Below are 21,600 nucleotides of genomic sequence, written 5' to 3' on the forward strand. Positions count from 1 at the left end.
GTATACAGGAATATGAAGGCGTTTCGTACCAGTCCTTGTTTTGAATACCTGGCTTTTAAGTAAATTACACATATATGGCCACTATAGTAACACATTATAGTGATAACTTTATACTGTGAAAGCCCCGATGAAACAAAAGCAAACTAGGTGCATGTCTAAAAGCCAATCACTTGGAACCAGTTTGCCTAGAGGGCACTTTCAAGGATCTCTTCAATCCAAGATAGCTAAAACTTTATAAACATTAATCACGTCCCCAACATTTCTGAGCAGGAAAAGGGAATCAACTTTGAGTGCAGTGAGAGGAACAAAGTCCAGTGGGTGCCATGAGGGACAAGTGGACGTTAAGGACAGAACGTAACAACTTTGATGAGTATCAGCACCAGAAAATACTCCATCAGTATTAATAAAGCTTCTGGCTTTAAAGATGACTGTTTAGTTCACCAGCAGGATCACAAGTAGATGGGACAGGAGACTGTAGCAAGAGCATTAAAGACTTTCCGTTTGGCTTTATAGTAAAGGAGTCAAGGAAATTTCTTAGGGAAATAGAGAACAAACTTTTGGGCCGAGAATGAAGTGCAAATGTCTTTTATCCATCTGCGAATACCACTGATTATACACAACACGCGTGGCACTGTGGCTACAGAGAAGGCGAAGAGACCAGTTAGTGGCTTCGCATGGCTGCTGGCCTCTATTTTAAGAGGAGGCAATAACTTCTGTTTTCTACTAAAACCACTACAAGGCTAAATGCCATAAAGTGCTGGAGGAATTCAGAAGAAAAGCTCAATTTTAGTTGGAATAATCAGGAAAGGTATGGTGGAAGATTTTACGAAAGGATCTTGATAGGTAAAGATGCGATCAAGGCGTTCCAGAGGGTGGTGCTATGAACCTAGGCTGGCTTGAAAGAACAAAGCCCCCAGGGCAGTGAATAATCCACCTTCCACAAGGAAGTCTTGGAAAGGTAAAATGAGGCCAGACTTAAGAAACTGGAGACAGCCTAAAAGCCTACCTACGGTGGTGCACTTTATCCATTAGCAATGGGGAGCCTACTGGGTTAAGGCTGCGCCCTTGTCTGAGTTTCCTTCCTACTTGCAGGCAAAGTGCTTGCTTAAAATTTCTGTTCATCCCCTGGAGATCACATAATTTCTTGGCCACTGAGCACTGAATGCTTTCAGATTCTACTCAGAAATTAGGTACAGTTTTGTGGAGGTCTACCCTAAGATGGTTGCTCACGGGGAACACAGCAGTTTTTAAGATTGATTCCCCAAGTATCAACCACTATAAGGTAACACAAAAGTCACTCCTGGGATAAAGAAATTTAGTGGCTGCAAGCTGGGAACTATTACCCTGACGCTGCAACCTGTTGGACACCACCCCGCCTACGCTCCTAGTAGTGTACGGACGCTACAAAACCTAAGGGACAGCAGTTGCTACATCACCGGTGACGCAAACCCTATTAAGAGAGAAAAGCAGGAGACAGATCCCACGATCACTTCATTTCAGAAAAGAACCAGCCATTATAGCGTTCGCTTGATTTACGTCAGGGGCCTATATAGTCCCTGCTGTGTTTTCTAGCCTTTCTTCTACATACTGGGGGGAAGCTATGGTTAAGCCAGCTAAGTACTTTGTAGGCCTCCTGTTGCTCCTCTGACACCTGAAACCATGTAAATGAAATTCGCCCTGTCAGTTTCCCTTTCGCCAATGTAGCACCAGAAACCGAGGAGAAACATACCTATTTTCTTAAAACTCGAAGGCTTGACCAAAAATCTAAAACATAGGATGGCATCAATGAGAGATTTCTGAGGGAATGAAATTTCGTTTTTCCTTAATGTACTTTAGATTTTGCTCACATTGCAGCTTTTGGGACTACCTTAAACAAAGGCAAATTGTCCACCAACGTCCCCTTCTCCCCCATCAAGGTGGGAGCACTGTCACGGTCTAGGAACCTTGGAGCTCCTCAGGCCACCAAAGGCGGGTACTCCCCGACGAGAGGCGGTTCCGTGATCCAGGCCTGCAGCCCCTTCGCGCTGCCCTCGCGCGGCGATTGGGACCAGGCTCAGCTCCGGCCTGGCGGGCCCGAGTCGGAGCCCGAATCCGGACGTCTCACCCCGACGACTGGGAGGCACGGCAGCCACCACGGCTGTTGGCAGCGGGGGACGCGGCGCGCACGGGAGGGGCCACGAACGTGGACACCCGACGCGGAGGGGCCGGAGGCGCGGCCGGCTTCCGGCGGGGGTCTCGGGGCCCTCGGAGCCCTCGGGACGCCCAGGCAGGCCGGCTCCACGGCTGCCGCCTCAGGCCCGCGCCGAGGCTCCCGGGGGGCCTCGCGCTCCGGCCGACCCCCGCCTTCCCACCCGCTCGCCGCGGAGCCCCGGGAAACTTACGGCGGGCGGCGGGCTCTGCTCGGGGCCGCGGACCCCGCGCTACATCCCGCTGCGCTGGAGACAGCCTGTGGCCGAGCGGCCCGAATCTTCTGCGCCCTCCCCGCGCCGGAAGGGGCGCGCAACCGCACGGCGTCACCTCCGCGGGAGCGTCACGTCCTCACGGGCGCTCCGCCCCCTTGGCCCCAACGAGGCCCAATCACAGGCCGGTTTCTCAGCCCTGCCCCGAGCGGGACCCGCCCCTCCACCTGGCCCCGCCCCCTCCAGCCCGACAATCTTTCCTCAGTCCCAATCACAGGCCCGCTCCCTCGGTCCCGCCTCCCCCGAGAGGGACCCGCCCCTCCTGCCGGCCCCGCCCCCTCCGCGGCTCGGCCGCGCCTCAAGTCCCACTCGCAGGTCCTCTCCCTTCGGCCCCGCCTCCTGCGCGCGGGCCCCGCCCCCTCGCTCTGCTCCAATCGTAACACCCCCCCGCAAGGCCTCGCGGGGACCACGCCCCCAAGTTGCAAACTAGGGCGCGTGACGGGGAAGGAATTTCAGGGAATTAGACCGAGCCCTGCGAAGGAATGCCGAATTTCCTACCCTGCACCTTGTCCTCTAGGCTGGGCACTTCTTAATCCCTCTTTTTCAACCTCACGGCCCCTCCCTCCCTTCCGTAAATATTTACTGAGCGTCCGTGGTGTGCGAGGCATGAGGCAGGCAGGCTCCTGGTTAGAAACAGCGCGGCGGCGCTGACTGGTCTTCCTCGGGGACTCCCTGCTCCGCCCCGGGCTCCCGCTGCGGCCAGAGGGGGACCGCAGGGTGCTGCAGCCCTCGCCTGGGCGACTGACACTTCTCACTTCTCCCAAGGCTGGTACGTGAGCAGTCTATTCCAGATGCAGAGAGTAGGTACTTTAGTATGACCCTGCATGGATGCTTCAGGGCAGTGCGATTAATTCTGGTGCTGGTTAAAAGCGTAGCAGGCTCTGGAGTCACAGAGACCCAGGCTTCTGTCCCTGGCCAGGCTCTCACCTTGAGCACGTTACCGAACGCTCCACATCATAAGTACCTCGTCTGAAAAACAGGAATAAAATAGTGCTGTTTCACGGGCTCTTTGTCAGGATTGAGATAATTTATGCAGGCTCTTAGTTTGACGCGTGGCAAATCGTAAATGCTTCACAAACCTTAGCTATTATGTGCTGCCCGCTGTATAAAACGTGTGCTGTCCACAGGACTGAGTTTGTTTCTCAGCATGGCATTACCAGGCTCTCACCTGCTCCCAGGCCGCATCCTCCTCCACTTTCCCTCTGGCATTTGGGCCTCAACAAACCTGTCTGGCTCTCCGAATATGAGCTTCTCTTCTGCTCCCCGGGCTTTTGCACATGGGGATCCTTCTGTTGCATTGCTCATGCCCCCATTCTCTGCCAAAGGATCCAAGCAACTTACAGTTCCCAGTTCTAGGTCTGGCTTTGGATCGAGACAATCCTAGCTTCACATTCAGGCTCTGCCAGCCACTGACCAGCTGTATGACCTTCTGCCTATCCTCAATCTCAGACTCACAGGATTATAATAAGGATTCAATTACACAATGATCGTTTAGCACAGCACCTGCTACGAGGCTGTCCACTAAAAAACTTTTCTTCTCTTCCTCCTTCGCAGAATCTTTTCCAAACCCTTCCCACCTGCACCTTGTATCTCTTCTATAGTATTAACCACACTGTGGTGTAATTATTTATCCCTGTCTTACTCTAGACGATGAGTTGTTTGGGGTCTAAGAACAGCCTTGGTCATGGTTGAATCCTCAGGACCTAGCCCAGTGCTTGGCACGTGGCAGGTCCTTAATGTTTGTATATTGCGTGGATAAGGCAGGAACCCGTGCGAGACAAGGAATGAGCTTCTGTGTGGGAAATTCTCTTTGCTGGGCTGCTTCACTGTGTGAGCCCAAAAACCCTGGGCAAGATTGTCCTTTTTGGAGGTGAGGTAGCCGAGTGTGTCTCACAGAGCCCAGTACACACACATACCAGCTCATCAAGACACGTGTGTCCGATGGAATGCCAGTAACACAATTTAGTGATGGTTCTACCCTGGGGAGCGTCCACAAGCCTTTCTTCCAGGGGCCCCAGGGGAAGCAGTATACAGTTCCCTGCAGAAAAACAATGCCGACCTTCCTCCTGACCTGATGCATTGCTCTGTTCCAGTGTGACTAACAGAAGATCTGAAGAGGTGGCCCTGGTGTGACGCTGGGAGGGAGTGGACTGGGCCAGGCTGCTGGAGCAGGAGAAGGGCGGTCAGGACAGATGTACCTGGGGGCCACCTCTGTCCAGGCACCAACCAGTCTGGCCAGGGCTGGTGACGTCAGGTTACTTTTTAAAGGACAAGGCTCCTCTTCCAAATAGAAAGACGATACTTTGACTTATTTGCCAGGTACCTTGAAGGATAAATGCAGTGAAGAAAGGGCCAAGGGAAGGAAGGAGGGAAGGCGTGGCCAAACCAAGGACCACTGCGAGGGGTACTTGGGCTCCAAAAGCTTCCCTCTCACTTGTATTCTCCTTCCTCCACCTTAAAAGTTCTCCAGGGAGAAGCTGAGCTTCTGGCTCTGCGGAGACAGCTGCTAAGATGAGCGTGGAGTTTAGTGGCAGCTCACATTTCAGCTCAGGGTACAACCGCTCAAAGTTTCTTTGGAAGACCCGGGGGAAATTCTGTGCCGGGAAACCCTTCCTCCCAAGATTCTCAGGCATGAAAAGCCTTGGAAACAAGGACCCCAGACACAACCACCTCTTCGGTAGAACACGAGGGCCTTAGCCCCATTTATTTGCATAAGCCAGAGGTTTCTGCCACAGTAACAGTCTTAGATCGTGGGGAGCCCTTTCCCTCCAGCCTCAGCAGGGGAAGAGGGAGACAGACACACGAACACGTCTTTCAGATCCCTTTCTCTGAGGTCTGGAGAGACCATCTCCTCCTCTCCTGTTGCCTCTAAAAGATTAGCTTTCTAAGTCTGCATGCCCCACCTCACACACAGTCTGCTATGGGTTAAGCACCAAATATTAAATCAAACCCATTAAACAGGTTGCTCTTTAACCACAGACACAAAGAAGAGCGTGATGCCATGAAGGAACTGGCCAGTCTTGGAACAAATGTACATGCTCCCTTCCTTCTGACCCGTGGAAGAGTCTGCTCCTTGAGCCTGACCTGGATGTTTCATCACAGGGAGACTGGGGAGCCTTCCAGGGAATGACTCGGCTTTGGCCCTCTTCCATGGCTAAAAGGATGTTGTTCCCGCAGGGACCATCCAGATTCCAGCTCCGGAGAAAGACAACAAGGCTGACACTGTCGGGAAGGGCATCTAGGGCTTATAGCATCTGCGGGCTGACTGCGGGCAGATGCCGGCAGCAGGACCGGGGAAGTGAGGGGACGCTCAGTAGGTAAATCGCATCTTCTGCGAGTAGCCCAGTCTGTCCAGGTTGGGGTGGCAGGCCAGCTGCACCATCGGGGGTGGCCCACAGAGCAGCAGCGGCACATCCTCCCCTGGGGCGGGCAGGTGCTCCTGGATCATGTCGGCAGACACAAAGCCCTTGCCGTAGGCCCAATCTGCGTGGGGAGAGGAGAGAACGACGCTCCAGATCCATGCTGGCAGTGGGCTGCAGTGCGGGGCTGGGGTGGGGTGGTGGTGGTCCAGAAGGGCTCCTGAGAGGGTACGGAGCTGTAGCGGCAGCTGGACGGGTCTACTCAGCCTGCTTCAGCGGCACGGCCAGCCCTGCACCCACCCACCCGGTAAACAGGAAACGCGGGAAGGAGTCCAGGAGACCACTGTGTCCGTGAGCTCAGAGGGTGGCGGTGTCGGGCAGGGTCGGTTTCACTGAAACCAGAACCCACAGGCGGGCGAGGCCCTGATTTGGGGATGTCCAGAAATGGGGAGCGTACCTTCTGGGGGGTGATCCAGAGTGAACCAGAGCTTAAAGTGGTTGGGGTGTCGGGCCTGCAGCTCCTCCAAGTCCTCCCGTAAGATTATGTCCTTTTCAGTCTGAAATGAAGAGGAGAAGCAAAGTCTTTAGGAACCTTCTCAGGTTCCTAAACGTAACAACATAAAAAGTTCTCTGCTATAACAACTTTCCAACCGGAAAGAAAAAGAAAACTGAAGTTTTAGGGAATAAGCAAGGGTTTTAGGGAGTTAGGATGAGGGGAGGGAGAGGGGAACAGCCTTCCATTACACGATATAAAGGAATAAGGACAGAGTATTTAACAAAGGAGACTCAAGGAGCAAGTTTCTATACTCAGGACTAGACTCCTTAAATGTTTTCTTTTTTTTCTTTCCTTGCGGGCCAGGGAGGGAATTTGGCTCAGTGCCCTGTCCTCCTTGTTGTGGAAGAGGACCCTCTACCCGCAGGGAGGGCTTGGCCAGAGGCTGAGCCAGACGCTGGGCTAGTTTTGCCCGTTGGTACCATACCTCTCCCCACACAGTAACTCTGAAGTCCCAGGACTGAGAAAAGCAACGCAACCTGGTTGGCAAAAAGCAGAAAGCACTGGGTTGGATCTTCTGGGTCTTTCAGGATGGCCTGGATCAGCTGCAGCATTGGGGTGATTCCTGCACACAGATGCCCCACGGTGAGATGTGGTGGCCACCCTCCCCATCCCTGCTCCTTAGCTACCCAACCCGTTCATCTTAATTCTACTCACTCACCCCTTCACCCTGTTTGCCTTTGTGTCCTAATTCTCTACGTTCCCCCTGTGTCTTCACAGCACCTACATTTCTGGACAGATAGGCCCTTTACCCCAAACTCACTAAAATTCATATCTGGTAGGTGAATTGTGGTCACGTGCTCAAAATTCACATAAATTCATATTGCTGAAATCCTTCTAAGGAACCAATCCAAGACTCTCTGGAAGTCCCTTGGAGACTACCGGGGCTAAGGCTCCGGTATCACAGATGACTGCAAGTACCTACTGATTCAATGCTGAGATGCCTGGAGCCCGGGACATGCAGGTTAAGTGCACGTGCTTTGGAACTGAGCAGAGCTGCACACTAACCCTGCCTCTACCCACGTGGAAATGATTCAACCTCTCTGAACCTCCGTGTTCCCATCCGTAAAATGGGAAGGCTTGTACCTATGTCACAGACACATATAAAGAGTGTCTAACATAGGGAAATGTCCAATGTTAATTTTCTATCTTCTCGACTCTCCTATTCTTAGCTGCTTCTCTGTTCTCACCTAAAATTTATTAGATTCATTCCGTCTGAGGTCTTGGGAGAGCCCACATGATTTGTTTCTCTCATTCTGTCCGTTAAAATAGATTTTGGGGGCTTTCTACCTGATCATGATTTTGTTTTGCAGCAACTGGGGAGCTCTAGGCATTGCTGGGAATCCCCTGATTAAGTTTGGCCCTGATCCCCAAACCTTCTGAGGGTCACCTGGAAGCTGCCAGGGCAACAGTCACAATGGTGGGAGGAGCAGGGGACAAGCACCTGTGCCGCCGGCAATCATTCCCAGTTTCCTGGCCACTCTCGGTTCCGGTGGAGACTTTTTGTTGGGCTGAATGCTAAACATCCCTGAGAAGACGAGTGTGGAGAGGGGTGAAAGAACAGTCAATTCAGGCAGCTAAGAAAACAAATGCAGAATCGAAAATACGCCCCAGGCCAGTTCTGCAGCTGCTGCGGAATCTGATCCTGGAGCTGGGGTGTTGAGCCAGCCCTGACAACAAGACACGTGAGGGACAATGGGGCCAGGACCGTCTGTCCCACATTATGAGCTACAAGTCAGTTTAGGAACACACAGCGAGTCATCAGCTGACTCCCACAGAGGATCACTCCCTGCTCAGGGCGACAGGCATGAGGCCAGGTGTGACTCTACTTTCCCAGGTGGCACAGAGCAGCTCCCAGGCTGGCTAATGCACTCAGCTGCTCCCCCGGAAGGGCTGAAGGTAATCTCTGGCTCTCTGCGTAGCTCGGCCTGAGGGGCGGCTCTCTGAGGGAGAGAAGGAGAGGCCCGCGTTTGCATTAGTCCTCTGCAGGGCTGGCACGGCGGGCGAATTCATGTGGATGGAGTGCCGATCCCTGTGTCAAGAGGGGCTGAGGAACGCGCCTTTCTATAACGTCAGGGCTGTGTTTACAGGAGGGGCAGCTGGCCCTTACCCGCGTGCGCGCACACACACGGACACACAGAACCACACTGTGTGGAGAGGACGCGGGGCACCGGAGACGTGGGAGCTAGGCCATTACCTTTCCCAGCGTAAGTGAGCAACCCACTTGGCCCCCGAAACTCCACCACGTCCCCAGTCTTCAGGCTATCCAGGTACTGAGACATCTTTCCCCCCTCAGGAAATTTGGGGTGCACACCCTTCAGGTAGACCTGGTAAGACAGAATGGAAAGTACTTTGTTTGGAACGTCCCTGGTATCTGAGCCCCCTGTTGGCTGAACCTGCCTGAAGCAGGGCAGGGATGACACACATGCTCTCTCTTCCCATTCCACATCCTTTCTTCATGTCCACAAAGGACACGCATCTCCTCCTATCAAACGCATCTTGGAAGTTTCTACAGATCCCAGAGGGAGGAGGATAAGGGGCTCCTGGGGCTCCTTCCTACCTTCTTACCTTGATGACAAGATCCACATAGCCTTGGTCCTCGTCGCTGGTGACGGGTGTGTACGGCCTGATGACCAGGCTGCCGTCGATCCGGGCAGAGAGGTAGACATGCTTGCCTGGGGACCACGTGCGGAGCGACATAAGGGCTCCTGTGGCGGTGCTGCATTCCTGTTACCTTTCAAACTAATCTGGGAGGTTTGAGAGGACAGAAGCGTCTTGCTCCGTGCTGGGGTCCCAGTGAGCTACCAGGCAGGGAGGATTCACCCCTCTGAGCCCCCGGCTGGATCCCTCATAAACTCCCCTCTGCTGAGATTCTTATCAATGACTGCCAGGACCTTAGTAGTGAGTTGAGGGTCTGGGCAATGGGGAAAAGATTAGTGCTTGCTCAACTGGGATATGAGCAAATCCTGCGGGAAGCAGGGAGGACTGCTGAGTGTCGAAGATGTCTGGGGGCACAGAAGCCACACCCTAGAGTGGCCCAGGGCACCTCACAGCCTGGAGGATACGCAGCCTGGTGGCGAAAGGGTGATGGAGTGGGGAGGCACTAGACGGACGCAGCGCGTTTCAGGAGACCCCAGAAGGGGGATCACCCTATTAGAATACCAGGGAAAGGAGCCCACGCCGCAGTGCTTACCCACAGGCAGCCCCAGAACGTGGTGGCCGGTGGGCAGGGCAAAGCGGAACCTCTTGGTGTTGTGGTTCACGGTCTGGAGGATGGATGACAAGCGTCTCACCAGGCAGGTCTGGTGTCGCCAACTCCCCGGGGCATCCCAACCACAGCCGAGCGGAACTCCGGTCCCCTCCGCTACTCCACAACTCACCGTCTTGTCTAGCAGTCGCAGCAGGTACTTCTCATTGGGGTCCAGGAGCGTGATCCGCGGCCGGCGGGACCTCCGCACCAGGTAGGAGCCCAGAGCCAGGCCGAACAGAGTCAGCAGCCCCACCCCCAGGGAGGCCAGCAGGACTGGGCTCTGCGGGCAGAGGGGGCAGCGTGACCTTCGCGCCGGGGAAGAGCCCAGGGCGTGGGCGGTGACGGGCCCCTACGACCTACCCCCCGGGTGGCGACCCCGAACTCCGGCGCAGGAGCAAGGCGAGCTCAGGGGGCAGCCTGGGTGGGGTCCCCAGCCCGAGCGTGAGGTACCGGGACCCCGGCACCCAGGGCGGGTGTGAAGCCCTGCGGGGCGGGGTCGGCGGTGAGAGCCCCTGGTCCGGACCTGAGTGCCGGGAACCAGAAGGGGCGGAGTCCCCTGGTGCGGGATACGGAGCGAGGGTCTCACCGGCTGCAACCCCATCCTCAAGAGCCGCGTCCTCCTCCTCGCAGCCAGCGCCCAGATCCCACAATGCGCCGCGGGGCGGGCAGGAGGCGGGGCCTGGAGGGGGCGGAGTCACTCCGCGCCCCACCTCTTTCCTCCGGACTCGGCTCCCAGGTACTCCTACAAGGAGGGGCTGCAGCTCCAGACCCTCCTCCCCAGCCTTCTGTCCCTGCTACTTAGACCGCTTAGCCTCGAACAGGGAGGGAGTCCTGTCAAACGCAGAACCACAGCAAGCCGGAACTGGAAATCTCCAAGTCTGCAAATTGCTTAGCAGGGAGGAATCTGGCGTTCAGAGAGAGAGACAGGCTCAAAGTAGAGCAGGAGGGCCTGAAACTGATCATTGTGTAGTCACGTTAGTTCTTCAAAAGGCAGACTTTCAACCAGAGGATTCGCAGCCTGGCCACGTCTCCTCGGGAATGACGGTGGCATCTCCATTTCCTGCTTCCGTGACTGGTTTTGCTCACATGGCCAGGCCCTCCTGCCGTCAGGCTCATTCAGGAGCTCCTTTTGGGTCCAGATCAAGCTTCTCACCTGGACCTGGGTTCTCCAGCACCCGGGGCCAAAGACCTGGCTTTGGGGGCAGACTGGACTGAATCAGAACCTGGACGACTTCCTCAACTTCTTTCTGATTCCTGTCTACAGATAGATAAGTGCTATGAGACATGTAATGTGCTTAGCATGTGGCCTGTCATAGAACAAAACACGCAACAGGTATCAGCTGCTACAATGACTCTCTGCAGACAGTGCTGCTGCTCGGTTAGAGATTCGAGCTGAGCCCTGCTGGCAGCAGAGGCGGGGGACAGGAGGAGACAGTAACAGATGCTGAGGGCCAGGAGCCACACATCGGCCGAGATGAGATGCCCGTCCCCTCTCACACCCAGTTCCCAGCCGGTTGACGTTTGCTCTTGATTTCTCCTGAGGCCTCTCTCCCTAGCCTGTAGATGCCCATCTTCTTCTCACTGCGCGTTCACATGGTCTTCGTTCTGTGTGTGGCTGAGTTGGCAACCTTTTTCTGTTTGGGTCAGACGGTGAATACTTTGGTGGCATACGGCCTGTGTAGCAATTATTCTGCTTTGCTGTTGTAGCATGAAGGCAGCCATAGATAATATGTAAATGAATAAAAGTAACTACGTTCTAATAAAATTTTACTTAGGAAAACAGGTAGTAGATCCTCATCCAGGATTGCCAAAATCTCTCAAATAAGCTGATATGCAGCCCCTTACAGACCCACAGAAAAGGACTCAGAGACTGTTCTGGGAGGCCGTCCAGACTCTCCAGTCTGGATTTGGACACAGAGAGACACCCCCAAGTGACCCAAAGGACTCTGTTTAGGTGACGAGCCCTGACCTCCAGCCTGCCCACCAGAGAAGTCACCTGATTCCTGCCCAGGCCTGCACGGGGCCCCATCTGCCACCATCCAGCCATGTTCCAGGCCAGCTCAGAATGGTCTTCACCAGACTGGACAATGCGTGGTGAAGCTCCAGGCTCAGAAGAGCCCCCTAATTCCAGCGTCCTGAGACAACCACCCTTCTGAGTCATGTGTACATCTAAGAAAGATAAAAATTCCCATGTTCCATGCATTTTGTGTTGACCAGGAAAATGAAAGCAAAGTCTTAGGGTGAGGTGTCCATTAAAAAATTCCAATAAGGGCTTTTTCAGCTGACAAAAACCTTTTTTTGCATTGGCCTGGTAATTCTTCTTTACCTTGTTGTTTTGCTATGGCTCTCAATCAGATGCTATATATATTTTGTTCAGCTGTTCTAATTGTCTTCACTAAGAAGTTTCAAATTACCTAGATTGCTATTATAAAAAAATTTTATGGACGACTTGAAAAGATCTTCAAGACACAACCATTAAATGAAAATACTCAGGCTTCAATACAATAGATTCACTACAAAATTATCAGTTAATGCAAAAAAAAAATCTACACATTTCTATTCCGTGTAATTACAAATAGAGAAACTACAGAAGATTCTGTTACTGGTGGTTCATCTGACTATGAACCCTATAAAAACTCTCCTGATTAAAACAACTAAATATGTGACTCTGAAGGACATTGATTGTCTCTGTGTCCCATTGATTTTTCTCTTAGGTGACTTTCTGCTCGGCTTCTCCTTTGAGCAAAGAGACTGGAGGGAGAAACTTCTACAGTAGGTAAGACTTGGGTTTTGGCCTCAAATAATGTGGAGGTGACCGTTAGTTTTGCCTCTTTTAGGAATTTATATAAATGGGATTGTACAGTATGTGGTCTTTTGTATCTAGCTTCTTTTTTGCGTTATGTTTGTGAGATTTATCCGTATTGTTGTGATAGTAGTTTATTCATTTTCATTGCTGAGTAGTGTTCCGTTGTATGATTAGATCAAATTTATTTACCCGGTCTACTACTGACGTTTGTTTGGGTTGCCTCCAATTTGTGACCGTTACAAATAATGCTCCTGTATACATGGTCGTACGTGTCTCCTGGGGCACAGGTACTGGGATGAGTGTTTACCTAGGAATGGGATTGCCTCATCGTCAGGTGCACGATATTTGATGCAGTGGATTCTGCAAACAGTTTCCTAAAGTGGTTGGGCCGGTTGGCACTTCCACCAGTAGTGATGAGAAGTCTTGCTTTTCTACATCAGAAGTTGACAAATATTTTCTGTAAAGGGCCAGACAGTAAATAGTCTAGATTTTGTGAACTATACAGCCTCTGTTGCTGCTATTCAACTCTGGCCTTGCAGCCTGAAAGCGGTCCTAGACAATGTATAGACAGGTGATCATGGCTGTGCTCTGATACAGCTGTGTTTGCAAAGCAGTCGGAGGGCTGTGTTGGGTCCATGGGCCATAGTTTACCAATCCTTGTTCTCTGATACATCCTTTCCAACATGCCGTACTTCAGTCTTTTTAATTTTAGCCATTTTAATTTTTATTTGCCGTTCCCTGAGGAGAAATGAGATGAGCTCCTTTTGAAACACTTCCTCTTTTGCAAAGTTCCTTGTTGAAGTTTTTGGCCCACTGGGTTGCCTGTCTTTTTCTCATTCATCTGTACTAGTTCTTTATACATTTCTGGGTGGACGTTCTTTGTTCCATGTACTACAATACTCCTCCCACTGCGTGGCTTGCCATTTCTTTCCCTTCATGATGTTCCTTCATATGCCATTAAATTCGGCCTATATTGAAGATTTCTTTCCTTATATTTTCATTGTGTTTTGTTTCTTCTAGTTTACTAAATTCTTATGATGGATGCTTACCTTTTTAATTTTTAGTCTTGTTTATTTTATAATTTATAGTCTCACTTATTTTCACTTAAGGCTATAAATTTCCTTCAAGAACAGGATTAACTGCATGACCCAACTTTTCCGATTAGTAATTCCATTATGGTTCAGTTCTAAATATTTTCTAACTTCCATTATGATTTTTCTTTAGCTTATGAATTATTTAGAAATATGTGTGTATGTCAAAAAATATGGATTTAAAAATCTTTCTTTTTTATCATTAATTTAGAAACCAGGTAGGTTAGAAGCTAATTGTATTGTTGTCAGTGAACTTGGGGTGTCACTTCAATTCTTCGGGACTTGTTGAGATGCTGCCCGGTCAATTTTCATGTATGTTCCATGTATGCCTTTAAAAAAATTATAAAGGATGCAATGTTCTATATGTGCCCATTGGATCAAGCTGGTTGATTGTATTCCAACCTTAGTAATTTTGTTTTTTGGCTGGGGAGAGTATTGTGGATCTATCAGTTACTGAGATATGTTAGAATCTCCCACTATGATGGTGAATTTAGCAATTTCTCCTTGGGTGTTTTGTTAATACTAATTTTGTCTCCTTGAGGTAAAGTCTACAGTTAAATACACTGTTTTAGCTCCCTAATAAGGTTCATCTTTCATCAAACAACCCCTAAGATATGTCTTCATCTTCTTTATCTCTGGTGACGCTTCCTTTTTTTTCCCCCTTAATGTCTGTCTTCTCGGATATCATTTATTTTAGTTGTATTACCCAGGTATATCTTTTTTCCATGCTGTTTCTTCCAGATTTTCTGTTATTAGGTTTCAGGTAAGCCTCTTATAAATAGGAAAAGCTGTATATTTTTTTTAAATTAAGACAATCTTTTTTAGCTAATGAGTTTGGTTCATTTTCATCTATCGAGTAATATTTATATTTATGAATTTATGCTATTACATCAAGTATCTTCTACTTTTCTTTTTTCTCCCTCTCTTATTGCCTTTTAGGAGACCTGGTTGAGTTTTTCTTTTCTTTCTCATTCCTTTTTGTTTTTTCTCTCCCTCTCTCTGGTTTTGGCAGTAAGCACTATTTCTAGACTTTGGAGTTATCCTAGAAATTTAACGTGAATATTTTTACCTAATATTTGAAATTAATACAATAATGATTTTTTTTTCTTCTGGTTCTCACTATGGTGTCTTAATTCATTGCGTGTTTTGCGATTTTTTTTTTTTTTTTTTTTACTATGAGCGTCTATTCTTTAGAACTTTGTGAGGATTCTTTGAGTCCTAAATTCTTCAAAAGATTTGCATTTGCCTTTTCCAGGCATCTTGGGGGAAATTACCAACTTGAGTGGTGGCCAATTTAAAATATTATCTTGGCTGGAGATTTTTGAGATCACCTCGTAGTGTTGATTCAGGTGGCTGCAAATCTACACAAAGGACAGCTTGTATTTGGGAATATCAGGGGAGATATTTTCCCCTCTTGTAGATTTTGTTTCTGTCCCATTTAGTGGTGTGTATTTTCCCCTAGTTCTCTCTGTTGAATGTGCACCCCTTGTTGTTGTGGCTTTACGTGGTTGTCTCCCGTATCCTGAAATCCTAGGTTATCCTGACCTTTTCCGTCCCTTGCACCCCGCTCAGCCCAGTGTCACAGGCACTTGACTAATTCCCTCAGGGCAAAAGCCAGCTTCAGTTCTTATTAACCTATCTGGAGTCCTAGTTTTGTTTAATTTTTTGGTCTCTGAGAATTTCTCATATTGTTTTCATTCCAGTGATACACATAACAACGGCTTTTTAGTGTTATGTGTAGCATATTTAGTTGTTTTAATCAGGAGAGTTTTTATAGGGTTCATTGTCAGACAAACCACCAGTAGCAGAATCTTCTGTAGTTTCTTTATTTGTAATTACACGGAATAGAAATGTGTAGTTTTTTTTGCATTAATTAATAATTTTTTAGTGAATCTACTGTATTGAAGCCTGAGTGTTTTCATTTAATGGTTGTGTCTTGAAGATCTTTTCAAGTCGTACATAAAAGTTTTTATATAATAGCAATCTAGGTAATTTGAAACTTCTTAGTGAAGACAACTAGAACAGCTGAACAAAATATACGTAGCATCTGACTGAGAGCCATAGCAAAATAACAAGGTAAAGAAGAATTACCAAGCCAATGCAAAAAAAGTTTCTGTCAGCTGAAAAAGCCCTTATTGGAATTTTTAAATGGAAACCTCACCTAAGACTTTGCTTTCATTTTCCTGGTCAACACAAAATGCACGGAACATGGGAATTTTTACCTTTCTTAGATGTATACATGATGTTATTCTGTTTCTAATGAAATGGGAGAATAAATATCCTAGTGAGAGACAATTAGTTATATTCAAAGATTTTTTTTCATAAGTTTAAATTTAGGAAATATTTCAAAACCAAAAAAAACTACAAACCTCCTCATTTATGTTGTTGTTTTGTTTTTTAATATTTATTTATTTATTTATTTGGTTGCACGGGGTCTTAGTTGTGGAGGCAGGCTCCTTACTTGCGGCATGCACGTAGGATCTAGTTCCCTGATCAGGGATCGAACCCGGGCCCCCTGCGTTGGGAGCGCGGAGTCTTATCCACTATGCCACCGGGGAAGTCCCCTCATTTATGTTTTTATTGGGGTTCGTCAATTTCAATCATCACATTAGAGAGAATCGGAACTGATATCACATTTAATTTTAATTACTGATTTTTGTGTTATGTCCTTTGTTGATGTCATCCATGTTTGGTTCGTCTTATTATTCATATTACCTTTAACAGCACTTAACCTTAAGTTTGCATCCGAATATTTGCTGAATAGATACACGAAGGAGTATGCAATACCAACTCATTTTTTCAGTGGAAATAGAAGGATTTCTGTTCTAAGTTACATATGGTTTCTTCCCTCAAGAAGGTTATAGCTGCTGGTTTAGCTATTCTTAACTTTTTGAGGCAGATATGGAACATTTCCATGCTCTGATGGAAGCAAAGTATCCTCTCCTTAGAAAAATGTACATCTGAATTCATACCAACGTTTGCACACAGTTCTAGGGGATTCACAGCTACTTGAAATGTCTATTCCTGAATCCCAGCTAAGCAAACTTTCCTCCAGCAAGGTCTTAACCTTGACACATTGGAGGTTTGGGTCTTCCTGTGGTCTAAATGTGTCCCCACAGAATTCATACGTTTAAACCCTAACCCCCAAGGTGATGGTATTAGAAGGTGGAGCCTTTGGGGGGTGATTAGGGCTTGAGGGAGGAGCCCTTGTGAGTGGGATTTCTACCCTCACAGAAACGAGAGAGACCTCTCACCCCCTTGTGAGGTACACATGTGAGGGCGCAGCAGAAAGACGGCCGGCTATGAACCAGGAGGTGAGTCCTCCCCAGACACTGAATCTGCCAGCACCTTGATCTTGGACTCCCAGCTTCCAGAGCGGGGAGAAATAAAGGTCTGTTGTTTTCGAGCCACCCAGACTGTGGCATTCTGTTATAAGAGCCCGAACAGACTGAGACAGGTGTGTCGATGTGAGGCAAAGGCGGTCCCACCTCCGCGATCACGGCGCTGTCCAGACTGTGGCAGTTCCAGATAGGGCGGCAGCTCCTTCCTGCAAAGACCCTGGGATGTTATACTGTGTGTAGATAAAAGTCAAGGCAGTTCACAGTGGCTTCTTCCCTCTCACTGGCCGTTGGGAGCCGGAAGTATATTGTCTTGTTTGTGTCCCTCATCAGCCTGTGTCCGCTCTCTTAAGCAGCCTACGAAAACCAGAATTAGGGTGACCGTACAGCTCGGCTTGCCTGGGGCCATCCTGGTTTATATCTGTTGTGTAGTGTGGTTTAGAATAGTGCTTCTTTTGGCTCTCACTCTCAAGAGTGTCCCAGTTAGAACAACAAATTACGTGGTCACCCAACTCAGGGTGAGCGGGCCTCCATCAATTTCTGGCTTCATTTCTTGCCAACCACGTAGATTCCATTCCCCAGCCCCATCCTTCCCGGATTGGCGGTGTGCTGGCGAAACGTCCTCTTCCTCATCGTCGGTGATCCAGACTTTGATCTGCCTGATCGGGAGCCGGGACTCTTGAGGTGCTGGCACCAGCAGCCGTATGCAACTCAGCTCCTCCGCGGAACCTTCCTCGTAAGACACCGTCTGGTCCAAATGTCCTTCCACCGTTGGAGCTGGCAGCAGGGAGCGAGCACAGCCGTTGAATCCTCCCAGCGGCCGTAGCCCAGTTCCACTCGTCCTTGATCCAGCTGGTACTGCCTTCGTTTGTCAGAGCCTGTCAGCACCTCTATCCGGATGACTTTCTGTGGCTTCTCCGGGATCACCGTCAGGTGACAGGACTGAGGGTGGCGAAGCTCTCCTTGTCCAGGGAGTAGACGTACCGGGGGACGTTGTCCAGCACCGTCACCGTGTCCGTGCGGACGCCGGAGGCGGCGTTGTCTGGTTCACCGAAGACCTTTCCCTTCCCTGCAGGAAAGCACGTGTTCTCCAGCACAGAGTCATTGCCCACGTGGTGGAAGACTGAGGAACCGAAACGAACTGGAACGTTTTGGGCCAGGAGGAGGCGGAATTCAGAGAGAAGCAAGTGAGGAGGAGTGTCCTTGGGGAACAGGAGGAAGAAAGAGGTCGGGCGGGGGAGATCGCTGGAGTGGGAAACTTTCCCCGACAAGCTCAGGCTGGAGAACTCCAGGGTCACCCAAGGCAGCTCTTTCCAGGCTGACAATGCCCAGTAGACGGTAGCGATAACCCTGGGGACACAGTGAACCCAGTCTTCCAGCCTCAGAAAGCATTCGGGGAGGTTCGCGGCAAAGTTGATGAGGAGGGCGCAGCCCGCCTTCTGCCTGGGGTGCAGGGCCTCGCAGCGTGAGGAGTGGCTGACCTTGTTCACACCTCCCGGGACAAGGGGGCCGCCGACTGGCCACGGACCACCAGCAGCTGCTGGGCCTCAGTGTGCGCTCGGAGCAGGTCGGAGACGTCGGCGACCGTCCGGCTGAGCCATTCAGGGTCAGCGTCTGACAGGGAGGCCGGCACCACGATGCACTCCAGCTCGGGTCCCGAGCACGCCTGGCGCAGAGCCCGCAGTGTGGCCAGGAGGCCGCTCCCGTGGGGATGCTGCGCCGAGGAGCCGCCCACCGTCGGCAGCTCTGGGAGGGGGAGGGGCCGTCAGCACTTCGGGGGGTGGGGAGGTCCCAGGCCTGTCCCCGCACGGCTGCCCCTTTCGGCCAATACCCAGTACCCGAGACAAGCTCCCACGTCCTTTCCCCGGGCCAGTGGACCTCTGGACAGGAGCAGGGACGTGGTTTTATCTCATCACTGCTGTGAAAGGCTGTCGGCGGGTCCTTATGAAGGACAAGGCTCCCTCTGAGGGGAGAGGCTGCCAGGGGCCAAAGGAAAGGTTGCTGGCCTTGACCTCAGAGTTCTCGCAGTGGCCATGGATCCACCAGACCTGGGTTGGAGGCTCTCCAGGGACCCGGGTAGACCTGGAGCCCAGGGGGCCGCCCCACCGCCCTCCTCCCCCTCTGTCCAGGCTTCCCTGCGCTGCCCCCGCGGGGGTGCTCTCCCAGCCGGTCCCCCTCCCTGAGGGGCCTGTCCCGCGGGGGCCCTGCCTCGGGGCACCCTCCCCTTCCACCCACCTTCCTTTCCCTGCTTGGAATACGTACCTCGTCTACCTTCTGCCAGTCTGACCACTGCCTGCCACTACTCACTCTTTTCCCGGGGAGGGGCGCCAGCCAGGAATTTGTACTTGGCATGTCGGAGCAAAGGGGAGGTTTTCTGCATGTCCTTGAAGGCCTCCAGACGGTTTTTGGGTTCGGAGCCGATTTGCTCCTGGTTGAGCTGCCCCAGGATTTTCTTCTTTTCCTCCTGCTCAGGCGAAGAGAAGCATCAGCCCTGAGCTTTTTCCTTAGATCCCTGGAGTCAGCTGAGGGTCAGCTTCCCCTTTCAGGACAGGCCAGGCAAGCCCCTGGATGCGGTCAGCCACTATCCCCCCTCATCACGGGAACACGCAGGGCTTTCTTAAAGGGGTGCTGGGCCCTGGAGGCAGGGGAGGGGCCCCCAGTTCTGTGCGGAATGCCTGCGGGAAGGTCTCGGGCTTAGGTTGAGTGAGGACTCGTCGGCCCGCCCCGGGGGCCACATCTCCCGCTACTCTACTCTCGGGCTGGCAGATGTCGTCTAACTCGGTGCAGACTGCACTGGGCTGTGGGACAGACACAGAAGGCCAGGGCCTGGCCCAGTCCTCAGCTCTAAAGGCCTTTCTTTCGCCCAGTTCTGACCGCACACATTGCTGAACCACCTTCCCACGCCTGCCTGACGCTAAGCTCTGGCTGGTCTGAGGCATTTCAGAGAAGCGTGGGCCCTAGGACCGCGAGCCCTGTGCTGGGTTGGTGTCCTCCGCATGCAGGTGGTGTATTATACATCGGGGAGGAGTTACTTCGGGGCCCCAGGTGCCTGTCCCTGTGTGAGGACGGGAGCGATGACGACTCCGGCTCTGGAGAGGGACACCCCCGAGCCCCCCCCCCGCCCCCCGCAGGTGTGCTGGCAGCTCTCTGCCCTCCCTCCCTCCTTGCCTTTACTCAAACCTTATACGTATTTCAAGGCTGGTCCAACATTTATCTTTTCTCTGACCCTCTCCTGATTTTTCAAGAGCTTTCTTCTTAGAACTTCCACGGTGATTTTAGAGCGCTTGCATAACTGGAGAAACTTCCCCCCCGCCCCGCTGAAGGATTGGCAAGTGGTCCAAGCTCAGCCTCAGGGACTCACCAACAATAAACTGTACTTAAGATGCTCTTCGTTTTTCTCTTGGAGGAAGCAGCTCGGGAGGATCAAGGGCACGGCAGCCGTGATGTACTTCCACAGGCAGTGATGCATGCTGCCGGGCCCCCGAGCAGCTCTGCAGAGACGTGGCAGGTGTGGATGCTGCGCCCTCCTGCTCCTGCTTCCTCCCCCCTCCTCCCCGACACCACTGCCAAACGACTTCCCTGGCCTTTCCCATCCACGTCGACGTCCCCCCCCCACCCCCGCTGTGTGTAGCCCCCTCAGGGAAGACAAAGGCCAACGAGGTTGGTTCTGTTCAGCCTCCACCTTCCTCACCTCCCGCCTGGGCTTCCAGGTGAGACTGGAGCAGCTTCTGTCACTTACCCACTCTTGGAGCAGAGACCCAACCAGAAGGATGTGTCACCAAGAAGAGGAAAGCAAGGGTTCGGTATTAATCAACCTCAGACCTTAAACTCAAGCCAGAGTCTCCACTTGGGTGTTACTGGCCGGCACATCGGGTCTTGTCTGTCGGTTCCCGCTTACTTTTGCGTCTGACCCTTCCCAGAATTATGGTGGGCAGATTTTGAGGTTATGAGTCGAGTCAGAGAGACAAAGGGAGACTAGTTAGTATGTGTCTCTCTCCCACCCTGGACTGGTCAGAAGGACGGAAACCTCAAAATGGCTGGAAATTCCTAATCAAGTGACGTCTTGACAGGGTTTAGAGTGTTACCTCCGTTGGAGTTTTTTTGTCTAAAATGTGGCTTGAGGGTTTATCGGAGAGCAGGGATTTCTCTGAAATCAAGGAGGAGAAACTTTAATGCTGCAGGATGGGGTCCCAGAGGGCTCTTCTGAGGCGGCTGAACCCGGGCACCCTCCGAGGAGACCCTGCTTGACAACCGTTGTTCACCTTGAATGGGGGCGGCTCGGCGCCCCAGCTTCACAGCAAGCACCTGCTTCTGGGTAGAGGGGGATCAAGTTTGAAAGCCAGCTTTCCAGGCTTTCATCTCAAACCCAGAAGTTTGGAAGTCAACTGTGAGTTCGAATCAAATGGACGAGGTGGGCATTGAACGACCCCTCCCGCTCCTGGAGGGCTCCCAGCCGGCCCCTCCCTCCTGGGCTGTGGCCACGCCTGGCTGCCTGCGGGGTCTCTAAGTCACCACAAATAAGACCTCAAATCTCCAGTTCTCCCTGGGGCCCAGAACTGCCCAGGTGGCCTCCGAATTTTCCTGGTCTTCTCCTTCTCTGTCCTTTTTCATTACTAAGCATATATTTTAGCCCTTTCTTCTCTCCCCTCCCCGCCCTAACATGCTTGGCTAGGCATTAGGCAAAATGTAGATTTGGGGAGGGAGACGCAAGAGGGAGGGGATATGGGGATATATGTATACGTAT

At 51.3% G+C, this 21,600-nt stretch overlaps 2 protein-coding genes across 8 annotated transcripts; both read right to left on the reverse strand.

Annotated features, from left to right (window-relative positions):
• Positions 1–3,034: 3,034 nt before the first annotated feature.
• CYB5R1 (cytochrome b5 reductase 1) lies at positions 3,035–10,312 on the reverse strand. 7 transcript variants are annotated; one of them, XR_003678817.2, is made up of 10 exons: positions 10,145–10,223; positions 9,752–9,901; positions 9,565–9,637; positions 8,940–9,046; positions 8,569–8,698; positions 7,816–7,899; positions 6,851–6,936; positions 6,276–6,375; positions 5,544–5,942; positions 3,035–3,428 (listed from the first exon to the last, which is right to left on the reverse strand). XR_003678817.2 is itself a non-coding variant. In XM_024130732.3 (9 exons), the coding sequence occupies exons 1-9, from the start codon at positions 10,220–10,222 to the stop codon at positions 5,770–5,772; spliced, it is 918 nt and encodes a 305-aa protein (XP_023986500.1). In that variant the 5' UTR covers positions 10,223–10,312; the 3' UTR covers positions 5,140–5,769. The 7 variants fall into 7 exon arrangements, 5 of the variants coding, with proteins under 5 accessions (XP_023986500.1, XP_023986498.1, XP_028342395.1 ...); XR_003678818.1 differs by lacking the exon at positions 3,035–3,428 and adding an exon at positions 4,601–4,619; XM_024130732.3 differs by lacking the exon at positions 3,035–3,428 and having other exon boundaries at positions 5,140–5,942; positions 10,208–10,312.
• Positions 10,313–17,352: 7,040 nt separating this feature from the next.
• LOC129391927 (alpha-1,3-mannosyl-glycoprotein 4-beta-N-acetylglucosaminyltransferase-like protein MGAT4E) lies at positions 17,353–20,613 on the reverse strand (the record flags this gene model as incomplete). The annotated part of the gene is given in 6 exon segments (XM_055083422.1): positions 17,353–17,663; positions 17,666–17,791; positions 17,794–18,372; positions 18,375–18,602; positions 19,164–19,320; positions 20,218–20,613. Coding segments are annotated over 6 exon segments (1,797 nt in total), but the record flags the coding sequence as incomplete, so codon positions are not given.
• Between the last annotated feature and the right edge of the window lie 987 nt (positions 20,614–21,600).

This window comes from Physeter macrocephalus, unplaced genomic scaffold (genome assembly GCF_002837175.3).
Source record: "Physeter macrocephalus isolate SW-GA unplaced genomic scaffold, ASM283717v5 random_1704, whole genome shotgun sequence".
Classification (NCBI taxonomy): Eukaryota; Metazoa; Chordata; class Mammalia; order Artiodactyla; family Physeteridae; genus Physeter; species Physeter macrocephalus.